At 44.9% G+C, this 14,197-nt stretch overlaps 1 protein-coding gene and 1 long non-coding RNA gene across 4 annotated transcripts in view; one reads left to right on the top strand and one right to left on the bottom strand.

Annotated features, from left to right (window-relative positions):
• Positions 1 to 1,212: 1,212 nt before the first annotated feature.
• LOC139030558 (uncharacterized) overlaps positions 1,213 to 14,197 on the bottom strand; it is a 16,680-nt gene continuing 3,695 nt past the window's right edge. The window contains exon 2 of the long non-coding RNA XR_011482924.1: positions 1,213 to 3,510. This is a non-coding gene — a long non-coding RNA (uncharacterized lncRNA). The remainder of the gene's footprint in view (positions 3,511 to 14,197) is intronic.
• Positions 10,609 to 14,197, top strand: part of CBX7 (chromobox 7) — a 20,516-nt gene continuing 16,927 nt past the window's right edge. Inside the window, exons 1-2 of one of the 3 annotated variants that reach the window (XM_070453344.1) lie at positions 10,609 to 10,890; positions 13,319 to 13,362. In XM_070453344.1, the coding sequence (XP_070309445.1) occupies positions 10,822 to 10,890; positions 13,319 to 13,362 (113 nt within the window). In that variant the 5' untranslated portion in view covers positions 10,609 to 10,821. The remainder of the gene's footprint in view (positions 10,891 to 13,318; positions 13,363 to 14,197) is intronic. The other 2 variants (XM_070453346.1, XM_070453347.1) reach the window with 2 other exon arrangements.

Genomic DNA, 14,197 nt, shown 5'->3' with positions numbered 1-14,197 from the left:
TCCCCACCCCACCCCCCATTTCAGAAGCCAATAGTAAGTCCAGGTTGTCATCTGTGCTTCTGTGCATCATTTCTGGACTGATTACTTTGCTAGAGCAGTTCACAGAATTAAGGAAAACAGCTTACCCACTGGATAACCAGTTTATTATAAAAGAATACTACTCAGGAAGAGCCAGGGGTAAGAGATGCACAGGGCAAAGTATGGGGAAGAGGTGTGGAGCGTCCACGCGCTCTTTGGGTGCACTGTTCACCCAAGACCTCCAGGTATTCACCGATCCAGAGATCTCTGAGCCCCATGCTTTTGGAGTTTTATGGAGGCTTCATTACACAGGCATGATTGGTTATATCAGTGGTCACTGGCTATTGATTCAACCTTCAGCCCTTCTTTTCTTGGAGCTAAAAGCTCCAACCCTGTAAGCCTCTGGTTAGTTTCCCTGGCAACCAGTCCCTACCTTTAGTCACTTTCCAGAAGTCACCTTATGAATATAAACTCAGATGTGGTTGAAAAAAGTTTGTTATAAATATCAGGTTACCTTTATCACTCTTATCACTTAGGAAATTCCAAGGGTTTTAGGAGCTCTGTGTCAGAAATGGGGAAACCAAATTGATATTTCTTATTAGAATCACAATATCACAAGTGGTTAGTAGGGAAGGATATGGTCACTCTGGCTACAGTGCCAGATGAAAGAGGTGGCAAGGACTGAAGTGTGAGATTCCGGTGGCTTGGTTTGAGGGGGTGGTGGTGGTGGTGACCACAAGGGTTGGGAGAAAAGGATGGAATTGAGAGATGAGTCGGAAGTGAGTCAGGAGAGTCTGAGACACCCCTTAGGGCCTGAGAGTATCTATTTTAATACTAAAAAATAAAACTTAAAAATATACTTATTATTGATTTAGAAATCAAATGTTAATCCACCCTGTTAATGAACAGGGAAAGCCATAGGCTCATCCAATAGATGCAGGAAAAGGTATTTGACAAAATTCAACGCTGTTATAATAAAAACTCTCAGCAAACTGGGGACAGAAGAAAGCTCTCCTAACCTAATAAAGGGTGTCTTCCAAAAAATCTGTAACTAATATCATAAAAACCTGAGTGCTTCCTCCCAAAGATCAGGAAAAATGCTACGATGTCTGCCCTCTATGCTTCTAGTCAGCACTGCATTGGATGTCTTAGCCAGTGCAACAAAGCAAGAAAAAGAAACGCATACACACTGGATGTGAAGGAAAATTCTTTATTCACAGACAAGATTATCTACATAGAAAACTGGATGGGATTTACAAAAAAAGCTAATCGAACTAATAAATGAGCTTAGCAATGTTGTATGATACAGGTCAATACAAAATATCAAATTTAGTTGTATACACTAGTCATGAACAACTGGAAACTAAAATTGTAAAACACCACTTATAAAACAGCATGAAACACTTAAGGGTAACTCTGACAAAGATATATAGCAACTGCATCCTTGAAACTACAGAACATTGCTGACAATTTTGACATTTTTGGAAAAAAATCGAATGAAAACTAAATGTTCAATGCTATTGAATGGAGAGTCATAACATTTTCATGGATTGGAAAATTCAATAATAAGATGTCAGTCAGCGGCTTTCCTGCTGGTTCAATGGTAGAGAGTCTGCCTACCAAGGCAGGAGACACGGGCTCGATCCCTGATCCAGGAAGATTCCACGTGCCGTGGAGCAGCCAAGCTTATGCACCACAACTATTGAGCCTGTGCCCCAGAGCCCAGGAGCTGCAACTACTGGACCCATGTACCACAGCTACCAAAGCCCACTCACCCTAAAGCCCGTGCTCTGCAACAAGAGAAGCTATCTCAATGGGAAGCCCCCAGCCACAAGTAGAGTGTAGCCCCGACTCATCGCAACTAGAGAAAAGCCTGTGCAGCAACGAAGACCAAGTATAGCCAAAAATAAATAAATAAAATTACATATATATAAATGTCAGTCATTTCCAAGTCAAACTACAGATTCAAAATAATCTTAATAAAAATTCTATCAGTCTTTTTTGGTAGAAATTGACAAGATGGATAACCATGTGGAAAAAATGAACCTGATCCTTATGTCATATCATATACAAATAGTAATGAATCACATATCTGAAGGTAAAAGCTTTTGTTCTTTGAAAGACACCATTAAGAAAATGAAAAGACAAGCCTGTCTGGGAGGAAATATTTGCAAAACATATATCTCATGAAGGACTTGGGCTATTGAAAGGAATCTTATAAACTGAAAATAAGACAAAGAACCTGATTTGCAAAATGGGTAAAATATTTGAAGACACATTTTACTAAAGAGGATGTGAAAGTGAAAGTTGCTCAGTCGTGTCTGACTCTTTGCAAACCCATGGACTATATACAGGCCATGAAATTCTCCAGGCCAGAATACTGGAGTGGGTAGCCTTCCCCTTCTCCAGGGGATCTTCCCAACCCAGGGATCAAACCCAGGTCTCCCACATTCCAGGCTGATTCTTTACCAGCTTAACCACAAGGGAAGCCCTAGAATACTGGAATGGGTAGACTATCCCTTCTCCAGAGGTTCTTCCCAACCCAGGAATCAAACCGGAGTCTCCTGCATTATAGGAAGATTCTTTACCAACTGAGCTATGCAAATAAACATATGAAAAGATGCTTAATATCAACAGTCATTAGAGAAGTGCAAATGCTCTATCAGTATACCTGCAATAAATAGCTAAAATGGAAAAGATTGATGATATCAAGTGTTGGCAAGGACATGGAGCAATGGATCTCTGAGTGTTGATGGGAATGTAAAATAGTCCAGCCATTGTAGAAAACAATTTGACAGGTTCTTAGAAAGTTGCCATTTACACTCCAATGATTCCACTCCTAGGTTTCTACCCACGAGACATGAAAATTGCTTTCTAGGCTTGCTGCAACAGGTATTTTCCTGAAATTTCTTTCCACTGGTTGTTGTTCAGTTGCTCAGTCATGTCCCACTCTTTGTGACTCTATGAACTGCAGCATGCCAGGCTTCCTATCCTTCACTATCTCCTGGAGTTTGCTCAAACTCATGTCCATGGAGTCGGTGATGCCATCCAACTGTCTCATCCTCTGTCACCCCCTTCTCCTCCTGCTCTCAATCTTTCCCAGCATCAGGGGATTTTCTAATGAGTTGGCTCTCACATCAGGTGGCCAAAGTATTGGAGCTTCAGCGTCAGTCCTTCCAATGAATATTCAGGGTTGGTTTCCTTTAGGATTGACTGGTTTGATCTCTTTGCTGTCCAAGGAAGCTCTCCACGGGACTCTTAGATAAATCTCTTTGCTTCATCTCCTACAGCTTCCTCTCAGTATCCACCCTGTACAGAGACGGTAGCTACTCACCAAAGCCCACCAGCTCTGATGACCCGCTTCTTTCCGTCTGCACTGGGTCACATGTGTAGTTAGTTCTTGCCAATGGAATGTGCTTCGGAGGTTTACTAGACTTCTGTGAAGATAATGTGTCTTATTTACTCTCATCCCTTGTCATCTGGCTTATGTCCCTGTGGAGAACACAGATGGAAGAAGTCTGAGTCCTAAATGAATATGTAGAGCAGACTCCCCCAGCCCCTAGCCTCCTCTAGCCCCTCCCTGGCCTCAGTAACCGTCACTGGCTCCAAGGTGGTCAAGAAATGAATCCTTGGTGTATTTAACTACTGAGACTCTGTGTGTGTGTGCGTGTGTGTTGGTCTAATAGCTAGCCTTACTTACTCTGAGTAATACCTTGCCATTCTTGATGAGGTAGATACTCAAATAATTTCCTAATGACAGAAGCTCAGGAATTAAATTTTCAGAGTTCTTGCATGTCTGAAAGTTGTCTTATTTAGCCCTCACATTTGAGTTTGGCTAGTGAGGCTAACCTGTTAGTTCGCTACGTGGTACCCAGTCCCTTATTTATTTCTTGCCCCTTTTCTGTGTATGAGGCAGCAGTGTCATTTGGCTGAATACCCATTTTCTCAGAATCTCTGCCAACTGTTGCAGAAGCTCTGCAACCCATTTCTGGCAACTGGACCATAAGCAGTTTCTCTGGGTAAGCTTTGTTTTCCTGCTAAAATCAGGATAAAAGGGAACATAGGCACATGGCACCACCCTCTACCCTCCTTCTCTAAAGGAACATGGGTGTGTTGTCTGGAGCTGAAGCAGTCATCTTATCAGTTATCTTACCATATGGCAACAAATATAAGCTAAAGCCCGTGGAATCACAGAGATGCTGTCCCTGATGTCTCTGATCTACTGAATAAGCAAGCAATGCTTCCTTATCTGGTTAGATGAGAAGAGTAGCCTCTTATTTGTTTACAGCACTGTAAGTCATAATTTCTGTTGAATAGAACATTTTAAACTGGCCCAGAAGGCATATACTTTTAGATTCAAAGTAATTTTCCTTTAGAATTCAAAGACCTTTCTCTGCTGTCTTCTGGCCTCTGTTACTGGTAATGCCAGACTGATCTGTATTCTTTTCTTTGCAATCTTTTTTAAACAGAAAGCTTTTAAATTAATGTTCTTTTTATCCTGATGTTCAGACATTTGTTACCGTGTGTCTACCCTGCTCATCACTTGATAAATCCTTTCAATGTGATGGCCGTGTCTCTACTCACGTCTGGGAAATTCTTTTCTATTTGGTCATTTCCTCCCCTTTGCTTTCCTTGCCTTCTCTTTCTGGAACTCCTGATACAGATGTCAGACCCCATAGATTCCTTTTAGCTTTTGTCTTTTCTTTCATATTCTCCTTTTTTTTTTTTTTTTGTTCTATATTCTATAATCCACTAACTCCTCTGTTCATTTTTTAAATTTCAGCAATTTTTTATGTTCAAGAATTCTTTCTTATTTTCTGATTGCTACCTTCTCAAAGCAGCTTGTTTCTGCTTTTCACATGTGGGATCTCCTAAAATATCTCTGAAGAGGTTTCATCCCAAACTTATCTTATACCCTGAATTATTTTGAGTCAGTTTTTCTACTATTCTTTGTATTGCTCTTTCAGCTGCAATTTTTCCTCAACAATCTAGTACTTTTTAAGATAAAGACAAAAATCCTTAACACAGTCTAAAAGTGCCCTGTAGAGTCTGGTCCCTAACTATAGTTTCAGAAAGATTTCTTTTATTTATTTATTTATTTATTTATTTTTTATGTATGCTCAGTCACTTTATTTTTATTTTTATTTTTTTAGCATTCTTTTTTTTTTATTTATTTTTATTAGTTGGAGGCTAATTACTTTACAATATTGTAGTGGTTTTTGCCATACATTGACATGAATCAGCCATGGATTTACATGTGTTCCCCATCCCGATCCCCCCTCCTGCCTCCCTCCCCATCGCATCCCTCTGGGTCTTCCCAGTGCACCAGCCCTGAGCACTTGCCTCATGCAAGAAAGATTTCTTTTAAATTTAATCTTTGGATTGTGACACATGCTTACAACAAGAGTATATAAAACTTATGGATATTCCAATAATAATAATAAAGCTGACATCCACATAAACAGCTTTCAAATCAGAAAAGGGGACATCACCAGGACCGTGTGTTCCCATGCATCCACTTTCACATCTCTCCAAAAAAGAAAACCACTATTCCACTCTCTGCAATCATAATTTTCTTGTTCCCTCATTAGTTTTTACCATCCACACCTGCATCCATGTACAAAGTAGTATTTAGCTTTGCCTGGTTTTGAACTCTATGTGAGTGGCACCGTATAGTTTATATTCTTACTTCTTCTGCTTAACATTATTTTGAAAGACTGATTCACCCTGATGTGTATCACTGTATGTAGTTTACTCAATTTCAATGCTGGGTAATAATCCAGTGTGTGACTATTCTGGACTTGCTCAGCCTAGTGGATGTTGGGGCTGTTTCCAGGTTCAAGTTTTTGCAAATGTCCTTACCGTGAACATTTTTAAATGGATTTTCTGTTGCGCTTGTGCACAAATCGTCCTCACTTGTGTCCCTGGGAGACAAACTGCTGGCTCCCAGGAGATGTGCAGGTTTCCATTTACCCAGTCGCGCTAAACTGATTTCCAAAGTGGTTGAGTCCACTACTCTTCTCACCATAAAGTATCTGAGAGTTCTTGTCGGGACTTGCCGTTATCAGCCTTTACAATCCTTGCTTAGCAAGTCGGAGTGAAGCTATATCTCATTGCGGCTTTGTATTTGCATCAGTTGTGAGGGTGAATGCCTTTTCATTTGACTGATCACTTGTGTTTCCTCTTTACAAGTGCCTGTTCCAGCCTTTGCCCACCTTCCCCGCTCCTGGATTTCTGTTCTAATTTGTTGTCTATCCTCCTACAGGTTCACAGGAATTCCTTACATATTCTCCTTTGTCCATTTATGGTGTTTTAAATGCTGTCTTCTCTTTTCACTCTCTACATACAGTCTTTTGAAAAAGAAAGTTCATAATTTGAATGTAACTGAAGTCATCAACTGTTTCTGATGTGACTTACACTGTTTCTCATGTAAGAAATTAGCCTTGATCTCATATTAATAAATATATTTTAAAATATTATTTTCTAAAAATTTCAAAGTTTTTGGAGAAGGAAATGGCAACCCACTCCAGTATTCTTGCCTGGAAAAATCCATGGACAGAGAAGTCTGGCGGGCTGAAGTCCATGGGATTACATGACTGAGCATGTGTGCACGAGGGTGGAGGGAGATGGGTTGGTAGCAATAAACTGGTAGAACAAAAAAAATAAAATAAAAATTTCGGAGTTTTGCCTTTCACATTGAGGCTTGGAGTTAATTTGGGGAAAGGGAGAGGTTTAATTTCACCTCCCCCCCAATATGGAGAATTGATAATTCCAGTTACCCTTTACTGAAAAGTTCATACCCACTGACCAGCAGTTTCAGCCTCTTGCTCCTTCTTTCCAGATAGATTGATCTGTCTGTGGTTATAGTCCTCTGGGCTTTCTTTTTGGTTTCACTGTCCTATTTATCTGTTCTTGTGTCAATAGTTCACTGTCTTATTTGCTTTAGCTTTATAATGTCTTGGTATCTGCTGGGGGTGATCTCATCACCACCAGCCTCTCTCTCTTCAGCTCCTTCAAGGGCACCTTGACTTGTCCTAGCCCTTTGCACTTCCATAAAAATTTTACATTCAGTTTATCCAGTTCCCAAAAAATTCCTGCAGTAAGTTTGATTAGGCTTGCCTTGACTCTTGACTTAGACCGATTTAGGGAGAATCGTCATGGTTCCAGCACTTGGTCTTTCAATCCAAGCATGGTTTAACTCTCCATTTTTAGATAGTCTTTAATGTCTCACAATGAAATTTTATGATTTTATTCCATAAGGACCTAGATGTATAAATCAGTAGATTTATTCCTAGGTCCTTTACTTATTTTTGTTATACTAAAAGTAATATTTTCTAATTATTTACTGCTGCATAGAAGAATACAAAACACAACAGATTTTTGTATACTGACTTTTTTAATCCAACAATTTTGCTAACTTTTCAATTCTAATATTTTGGAGAAACTTTTTTATTTTCTACACAAAACCAGAAAATAGTGACAGTTTTGTTTATTTCTAATCCTTTTCCCTTGGTTTCATTTTATTATCTTACTGTCTAGTCAACACTGTTCAGAAGAAATCTAAGTCATAAATGCAGACCGCAGGTATATTTTAAAATTGAATTAATAGCCATGCTAAAAATGTTAACAAGCAGATGAAATGAATTTTTGTAAAACAGTTCATGTAACCCAATGTATTAAAATATTCTATATGTAATCAATATACAATTATTAATGAGACATTTTATGGTGTGGGGTTTTTTTGGTACTATTTAAAATTCAACATGTATTTAATTTTATCCTTACACATCAATTCAGACCAGTCACATTTCAAGATCTCAGTAGTCATAGGGGGCTAGTGCCTACCACGTTGGATAACACAGGTCTAGACTATTCTGTGCCATGTTTAATGGAAATGAGGATTGCAATCATCCTTGCCTTTTTACTAATTTCAACATTTCACTATTAATTAGAATAATTAGGATATTTGCTGTAGGATTTTTGTAGATACTTTTACCAGGATAAAGTCATTTGCTTGTATTCCTAATTTGCTACAGGTTTTAAAGCATAAACAGATCTTGAACGTTCCCTGTATCTTTCGTGATAACAATATGTCTTTCTTTGTTAACTAATGGTGAATTATGTTAACTGATTTTTTTTCTTTTGTTTTGCAGTGTTTGTTGCTAATGAGTGGTAGCATTTTCCCCAGGATTTTCAAATTGAGGTATGCCTGCCTGCTATCTCAGCTGTGTCCTGCTCTTAGCGACCCTATGGACTGCAGCCCGCGAGGCTCCTCTGTCCATGGGAAAAGTCAATACAACTAGTGTTTTCATAGTAATAACTTTTGCTTTTGCTGATTACTTTCTGCCCTTAACTTTGCTGCTTTTGTGAATATTTCCTATGACTTGAAGGAGAGTATTCTGCAGTTGTAGCTACACTGTTCTGTAAAAGTCCCCTAGTCAAGTTTCTTAATATTATCTTCATTAAATATATTTCTGCTTGTTTTGTTGATTACAGACGGATGTGTTTTTAAATCTCCCATTGTAATTGTGGGTTTGTCTATTTCTCTGTATAGTTCTCTTCTTCGTTTTTTTATATTTTAAGACTATGGTATTTACATATGAATTTGAAATTGTTCTTTCTTTCTGGTCAGTTAGACCATTTTCATTATGAAGTGACCTTCTTTATCTTTAGTGATTTTTTCAGTGTCCTTATGTTTTGGAAATGTTTCTTGTGGATGTCTTTTGTAAATTACAGGTAGCTGGATTTTTATCCTGCCTGGTAATCTTCATATTTTAACTACAACATTTAGTCCACTTGGATTGTTTTATAGTACATTTGAATTTATAACTGTTATTTATTTGTCCCACCTATTTTGTATTTTTCTTTTCATTCTTGCTTGTTTTAGGATTGATTGACTTTCTCATTCTGTTTTCCCCCTCTAATAATTTGGCTAAATACTATATACTGCATTTCCATTCTTTCTGTTTACCCTGTTAATGACAACTTACAATCTTAACTCATCAGAGTTTAAGTATATTTGCTATCTATTTTCGTTTTCCTCCTGAGGAATAGAAAGATCTTGGAACACTTTAATCCATTCACCCAAGTTCTATGCCATTGTTGTGTATTTTAGTTCTATTTTTATCCAGAAGACATTGTTATTGTATTATCAATGTTCTTCATTGTTCTTTATTCTCTGTTGCATCAGACCTCTGTCTGTGATCATCTTCCTCCAGCCTGAAGTTCTTCCGTTGGAATTTCCCTTAGGGAGGGTCTGCTACTGGCAAAGTCTTAGTTTTTGTATTTGTGTATGTTATTATTTCTCCTTGTTCTGGAAAGACATTTTCACTGGGTACATAAATCTTGAAATAAAATTTCACTGTTTCTAGGATGACGGTTATTTTTCTTTCAGTGCTTTGGATTATCATTCTACTGCCTTCGGGATCCTCGCCTCTCCCGTTGCTCCTCATAAAAAGTCCGTGCAAATCATTTCTTTTTCTTTTCTCTTTTCCTACCCCGGACGCCTGGACTTTATTCTGAAGGGCACAGGGAGGTAGGGAAGGTTTTAAAGCACTAGGGTGATCCAGTCAGATCTGCATTCTAGAAAGCGCACTCTGGCACCGTGGCCTCGGGCTCGGACGGCATTCAGAAGTGAGAAGGCGGTTGCTGCAGTCCAGAGAAAGGACAAGGGGTGTGGAGGGGAGGGGGTCAGAGAAGCAGGACTTGGGGGGTCAATGCAGGCAGGCGGTTGGGAGCCCAAGGGGCACGGATGACTCGGGTTCCTAGCGAGGACGAAAGCTGGCGCCGTAGGGCAGACAGAACGGTGTTGGAGTGGATGGGGATATTGAATAGATTTGTCTGAGACCTCAAGATCCATTCATTCCACAGAGTCGAACACCTACTACGTGCAAAGTGTCAAGTGAACGTGACAGGGGACTTGGGGCTGCGTGGCGTCAAAATCCGTCCCGCTGCGCACCTTAGATTCGCTGCGGCCATACCTGCCGCCAAGTTGCCTGGCGGGGGGCCTTGAGGCAGCGGCCGCGTGGGGACCGGGCGTCTCAGCACAACCGCCCGGACGGACAGACGGACGTTAAGGTTGGACGCAGAGGCGCCTGCTCAGAACTGGCAAACGACGCAGCTCCCGAGCCCGGATCCAGAGAGACCGTGGTACTGAGACGCCCTGACAGGTTGAGAAACCTTGGCGGTCCCCGCCCTCGTGACGCCCGAGGGTCCGCGGAGCGACCGCGTCTATTCTTTGTGAGAGGCGAGGCAAATGGTCTCACCGCTCTCCCCCGGGTCCTCATAAGCCCAACCCGGGCTAGGCCGTTTTCAGACCCTCAGAGTCACCGGGAGGACTTTAGAAAACACTCCTGGGTATTAATATTTCGTCCAACACCCTCTCCTAGCGGAACCCGCGCCAAATAAGTCCCGGGGGCCGCCGGCTTCGGAGAGAGACACCAAGCGCGAGGCCCGGGGACGGACCTCCAGAGGGGGCGGGCCCGATCGGGGGCGGAGCCAAGGAGGGGCGTGGCCGGCTAGACGAGAGCCGAGCCCCCGCTCCGCCTCGCCCCGCCCCCGCCCCCGCCCGGCGCGCTCGCCCGCCGGCTCGCTCGCGCCGAGGAAAACGTTGCGCAGGTTCAAAAATGGAACGTCGGCGGCGTGAGGGAGCGCGAGGGGGTGTGCGCGCGTGCGCGTGCGCGTGCGCGCCCGGGCGAGGGTGACGGGGACCCCGCCGGCCCGAGCATCGCGCGCCGCAGCCGCGGCCCCGCAGCTCCGCCCCCGGCCCGGCCCGGCCCCGGGCCCGCTCGCCCGCCGCCCCGCATGGAGCTGTCAGCCATCGGCGAGCAGGTGTTCGCCGTAGAGAGCATCCGGAAGAAGCGCGTGCGGAAGGTGAGGCTGCCCGGGGGGCGGCTCCCAGGACCCCTGTGGGGTCCCCTTCTGTCCCCAGTACTGTCCCCTCTACCCTGGAGGCGAGGGAGAAAGTGGGGGCGGGGGGACCCAGGCAGCCCCGCGCTGCCGGGCCCGTATCCCCAGCCCGTGCCTCAGTTTCCCCCGCCACCTTGTAGGGAGAGGAGAATTAAAAGTTGTCGCCCCAGGATGCTGGGGGCAGCTAAGCCAGCCGGAGATTAGGATCGGACTGGAGGAACCCCGAACGCCATCCTTTCTCATCCTCCTCTCATTAAATATGGGGAGACTGAGGCCCAAGTTGAAGAAACGGCTTGCCTCGTGTGTTCGCATCGGAGCTGGGTCTCGAACTCAGGACTCTGTACTTTGGTGCCAAGTCCTTTGAAGTTGGAGCGGAGCTTTGGAAAAGCCTCCTCCTGACTCTTAAGTTTAACTGCTGGACTTCGACCTTTTCCGATCCCCTCCACACCCCCACCTCCGCGTCTCTCCCCCTCTTCCAGTGCACACCCCCTCAGTCTTCCCCTCCCCGACTCCCAGCCCCGCCCGGCGGCTCAGTGAAGCCGCCTACGGCGCTTCGGCATCCTCAAAGCTCCTCCCCCTTTGCCTTCGCCTCCAAAACATACACCCAGCGATTTAAGGAGGCATCTGTTCTTCTGGGTTCGGTCCCCGCTCCTCGGGCCTGGACTTTGGCCGTGCCCATTTCCGGTGCACACGTTTGCAAAGTAGTCTGGCCCCAGGCTGGAAGTTGGGACTGGAAAGCTTTGGGGAAATTTCCTGTCCCAGCACTTAAAACCACTGTCCTTTTATCTCCTCCCTGCCGCTCCTTGGGAGGCCCTAGCGGCAGGGCTGGTAGTTCACCTCCTCCCATTTGATGGAGGCACAAACTGAGGCCCGGGCTGGGGAAGTGACCTGATCAAAGTCACACAGTAAGTTAGAGATGAGTGCAGAGCAGGAGCTCAAGTTGGCTAATTGCCAACTCATCTTTCAAGAGAGAAAACTTAGCCCTGGTATCTTGGGCTAAGGGTGATGGGGTCAAGGTAGGCCATGACCTTTTCTTTTCTTCCCCCAACTCCAATGGGGTTGAGTTTTGTCTTCAGGTCAGGGCTGCCCCTTCTCCTCCCTTCCCTCAGGGTTTCCTCAATTTGAATCTGTTCCTCAAAACCCAATGCTTTCCATGCAGTGTAGCCTAAGCACATACATTAATTACCCCTTTCTACATGGGGCCTGAAAAAGTAGTGCCAGAGAGTGAGGAGCACTGTTCCTTTCACATTCATTCAAAATTTTGAGGACCTCTTATATACCAGGCACCAGTCTAAGTGCCAAGGGAGGGAGCTCCAGCCTTTGTGGAGCTGGCATACTGGTAGAGGAGACAGGCAGCAAAAGAGGAAGTAAACAGATGCTTTCCACTGGGGCTGTGTGCCACACAGAGAGAGAACTGTAAGGTGGGAGGGAGGGTGGCCAGGGCAGGCCGCTTTGAGGAGATGACATTATCTTGGTCTTAAAGTTCTAGTGTGGAGGGGTATCACCTGTCAGATGGGGTTGGACTGGGAACTTTTAAAGGCCCCTATTACCTGTGTGGAAGGGAGGAACCTGGCTCTTATTTTCTCACTCCTGGAGGGAAGGATGAGCACCCTTTCTCACGGTGGGGACTGTCCGCCTTCTCTGGGGCCCTGCCAGGGTCTTTTGACTTGAGAGTAAGTTGAGAGTCTTGGAGTCACTAGCCTGTCCCCCCTGTCTCACAGGGACGGGGCTGATGGGGCTAGAGGCCTGGGGGACTCCCCAATGAGGAGTTTTCTAGGACTTCGAGACTCTTCTAATTTAAAAAAAGAAAGAGAATTATCGTCTTTGCACTGGCACACTGGACGCTAGATCTTTGGCCATGCATGTTCCCCACTCGTGACATGGGCGCCAAGCTTCTACCACAGGTGCCCCTGACACGTGACGTGGCTCCAAGCTTCTAGGACAGGTGCCCCTGACACGTGACGTGGGCTCCAAGCTTCTAGCACAGGTGCCCCTGACACGTGACGTGGGCTCCAAGGTTTTACCACAGGTGCCCCTGACACATGACGTGGGCTCCAAGCTTTTACCACAGGTTCGCCTGAGGTGTGTAGGCCCAGTGCACTCCTGTGCTCTAGCAGGGAGGATGGTCTGGGATGGACATGGAGCGACCAGAGTTTGAGGATCTCTGGTTGATGGGGATATATGTGTGTATATGTGTGTGTGTGTATATATATATATATGTGTGTGTGTGTGTGTGTGTATATATATATATATTTATGGGGATATATATGTGTATATTGTGTATATGTTTTGGGGGACTTCTGTCTGCAGAGGGGATTGGGCCTTCAGCCCTGCAAGTGGTCCTAGGGGCATCTGTGTATCTCACTGTGTCTCCTTCTCTCTCTCTCCCCAGGGTAAAGTTGAATACTTGGTGAAGTGGAAAGGATGGCCCCCAAAGTAAGGCTCCCTTGTGTCTGTCTGCCTACCTGTACATCCTTCCATCTGCCTTTTCCCCCCTCTCTCCTGCCTTGCTTTTCACTCCAGCTGCTCTAGTAATTGGCTAGCTTACCTTGATTTAATCGTCATCTTGGCTAGGCCTCAGTTTCCCCTCTTCCAACTGAGGGATTTGGAGTATATGAGGGCCAAGGTGGGCGCCAGCTTCTCTTCATAGTTGTGCTCCATCTTCTGCTTGGAGCCTCTGCTCCCCTGCTTCTGGCCTCTCCTGGCATTCAGCGGGTGAAGACCCAGCATCTTGGCTTCAGAAATGGCCACCTGCAAGGTGGAGGGGCCCTCATGCTGCAGCATGTACCAGTGCTAGGTGGGAGTTTGTGGTATTGAGCAAGACAAGTTTAGCCAGTGGGGCATGAGTCTTCAGTGCCATAGAGCTGGGAACAGAGCCACCTTTGGATAGCACTCTCCAGTCTACAGAGCAGGTTCTTCCCCTACAGACTTGTGAGACAGCTGTGGTCCTCATCTCTAAAGATGAGGAAACAGGTTCAGAGAAGGTAAGCAGCTTGCCTTAGGTCACACTGCAAGGGGAGGCAGAGTTGGGGCTTGAACTGAGCCCCTCCTGCGCCTCCTCCATCTCCCAGTTGGGAGGTGGCCAACTTGGGTCTAGGACCTCTCCCAGTTGCCCCTCCTCTCCTGCTGAGGCCGAATCAGGAACCTTCTCACCAACCAATCACCTCCCAGCAGGAGTTGTTGGGGGAGGGGAGGGAATGAGCAGGTCGTGGGGCCTCCCCATTGGTCTGTGGGCCCCCCACCTCCCTGCCTGGCTTCCTAGAGATAGACT

This window comes from Odocoileus virginianus, chromosome 23 (genome assembly GCF_023699985.2).
Source record: "Odocoileus virginianus isolate 20LAN1187 ecotype Illinois chromosome 23, Ovbor_1.2, whole genome shotgun sequence".
NCBI classification, from domain to species: domain Eukaryota; kingdom Metazoa; phylum Chordata; class Mammalia; order Artiodactyla; family Cervidae; genus Odocoileus; species Odocoileus virginianus.
This window is presented reverse-complemented; position numbering and strand designations above follow the sequence as displayed.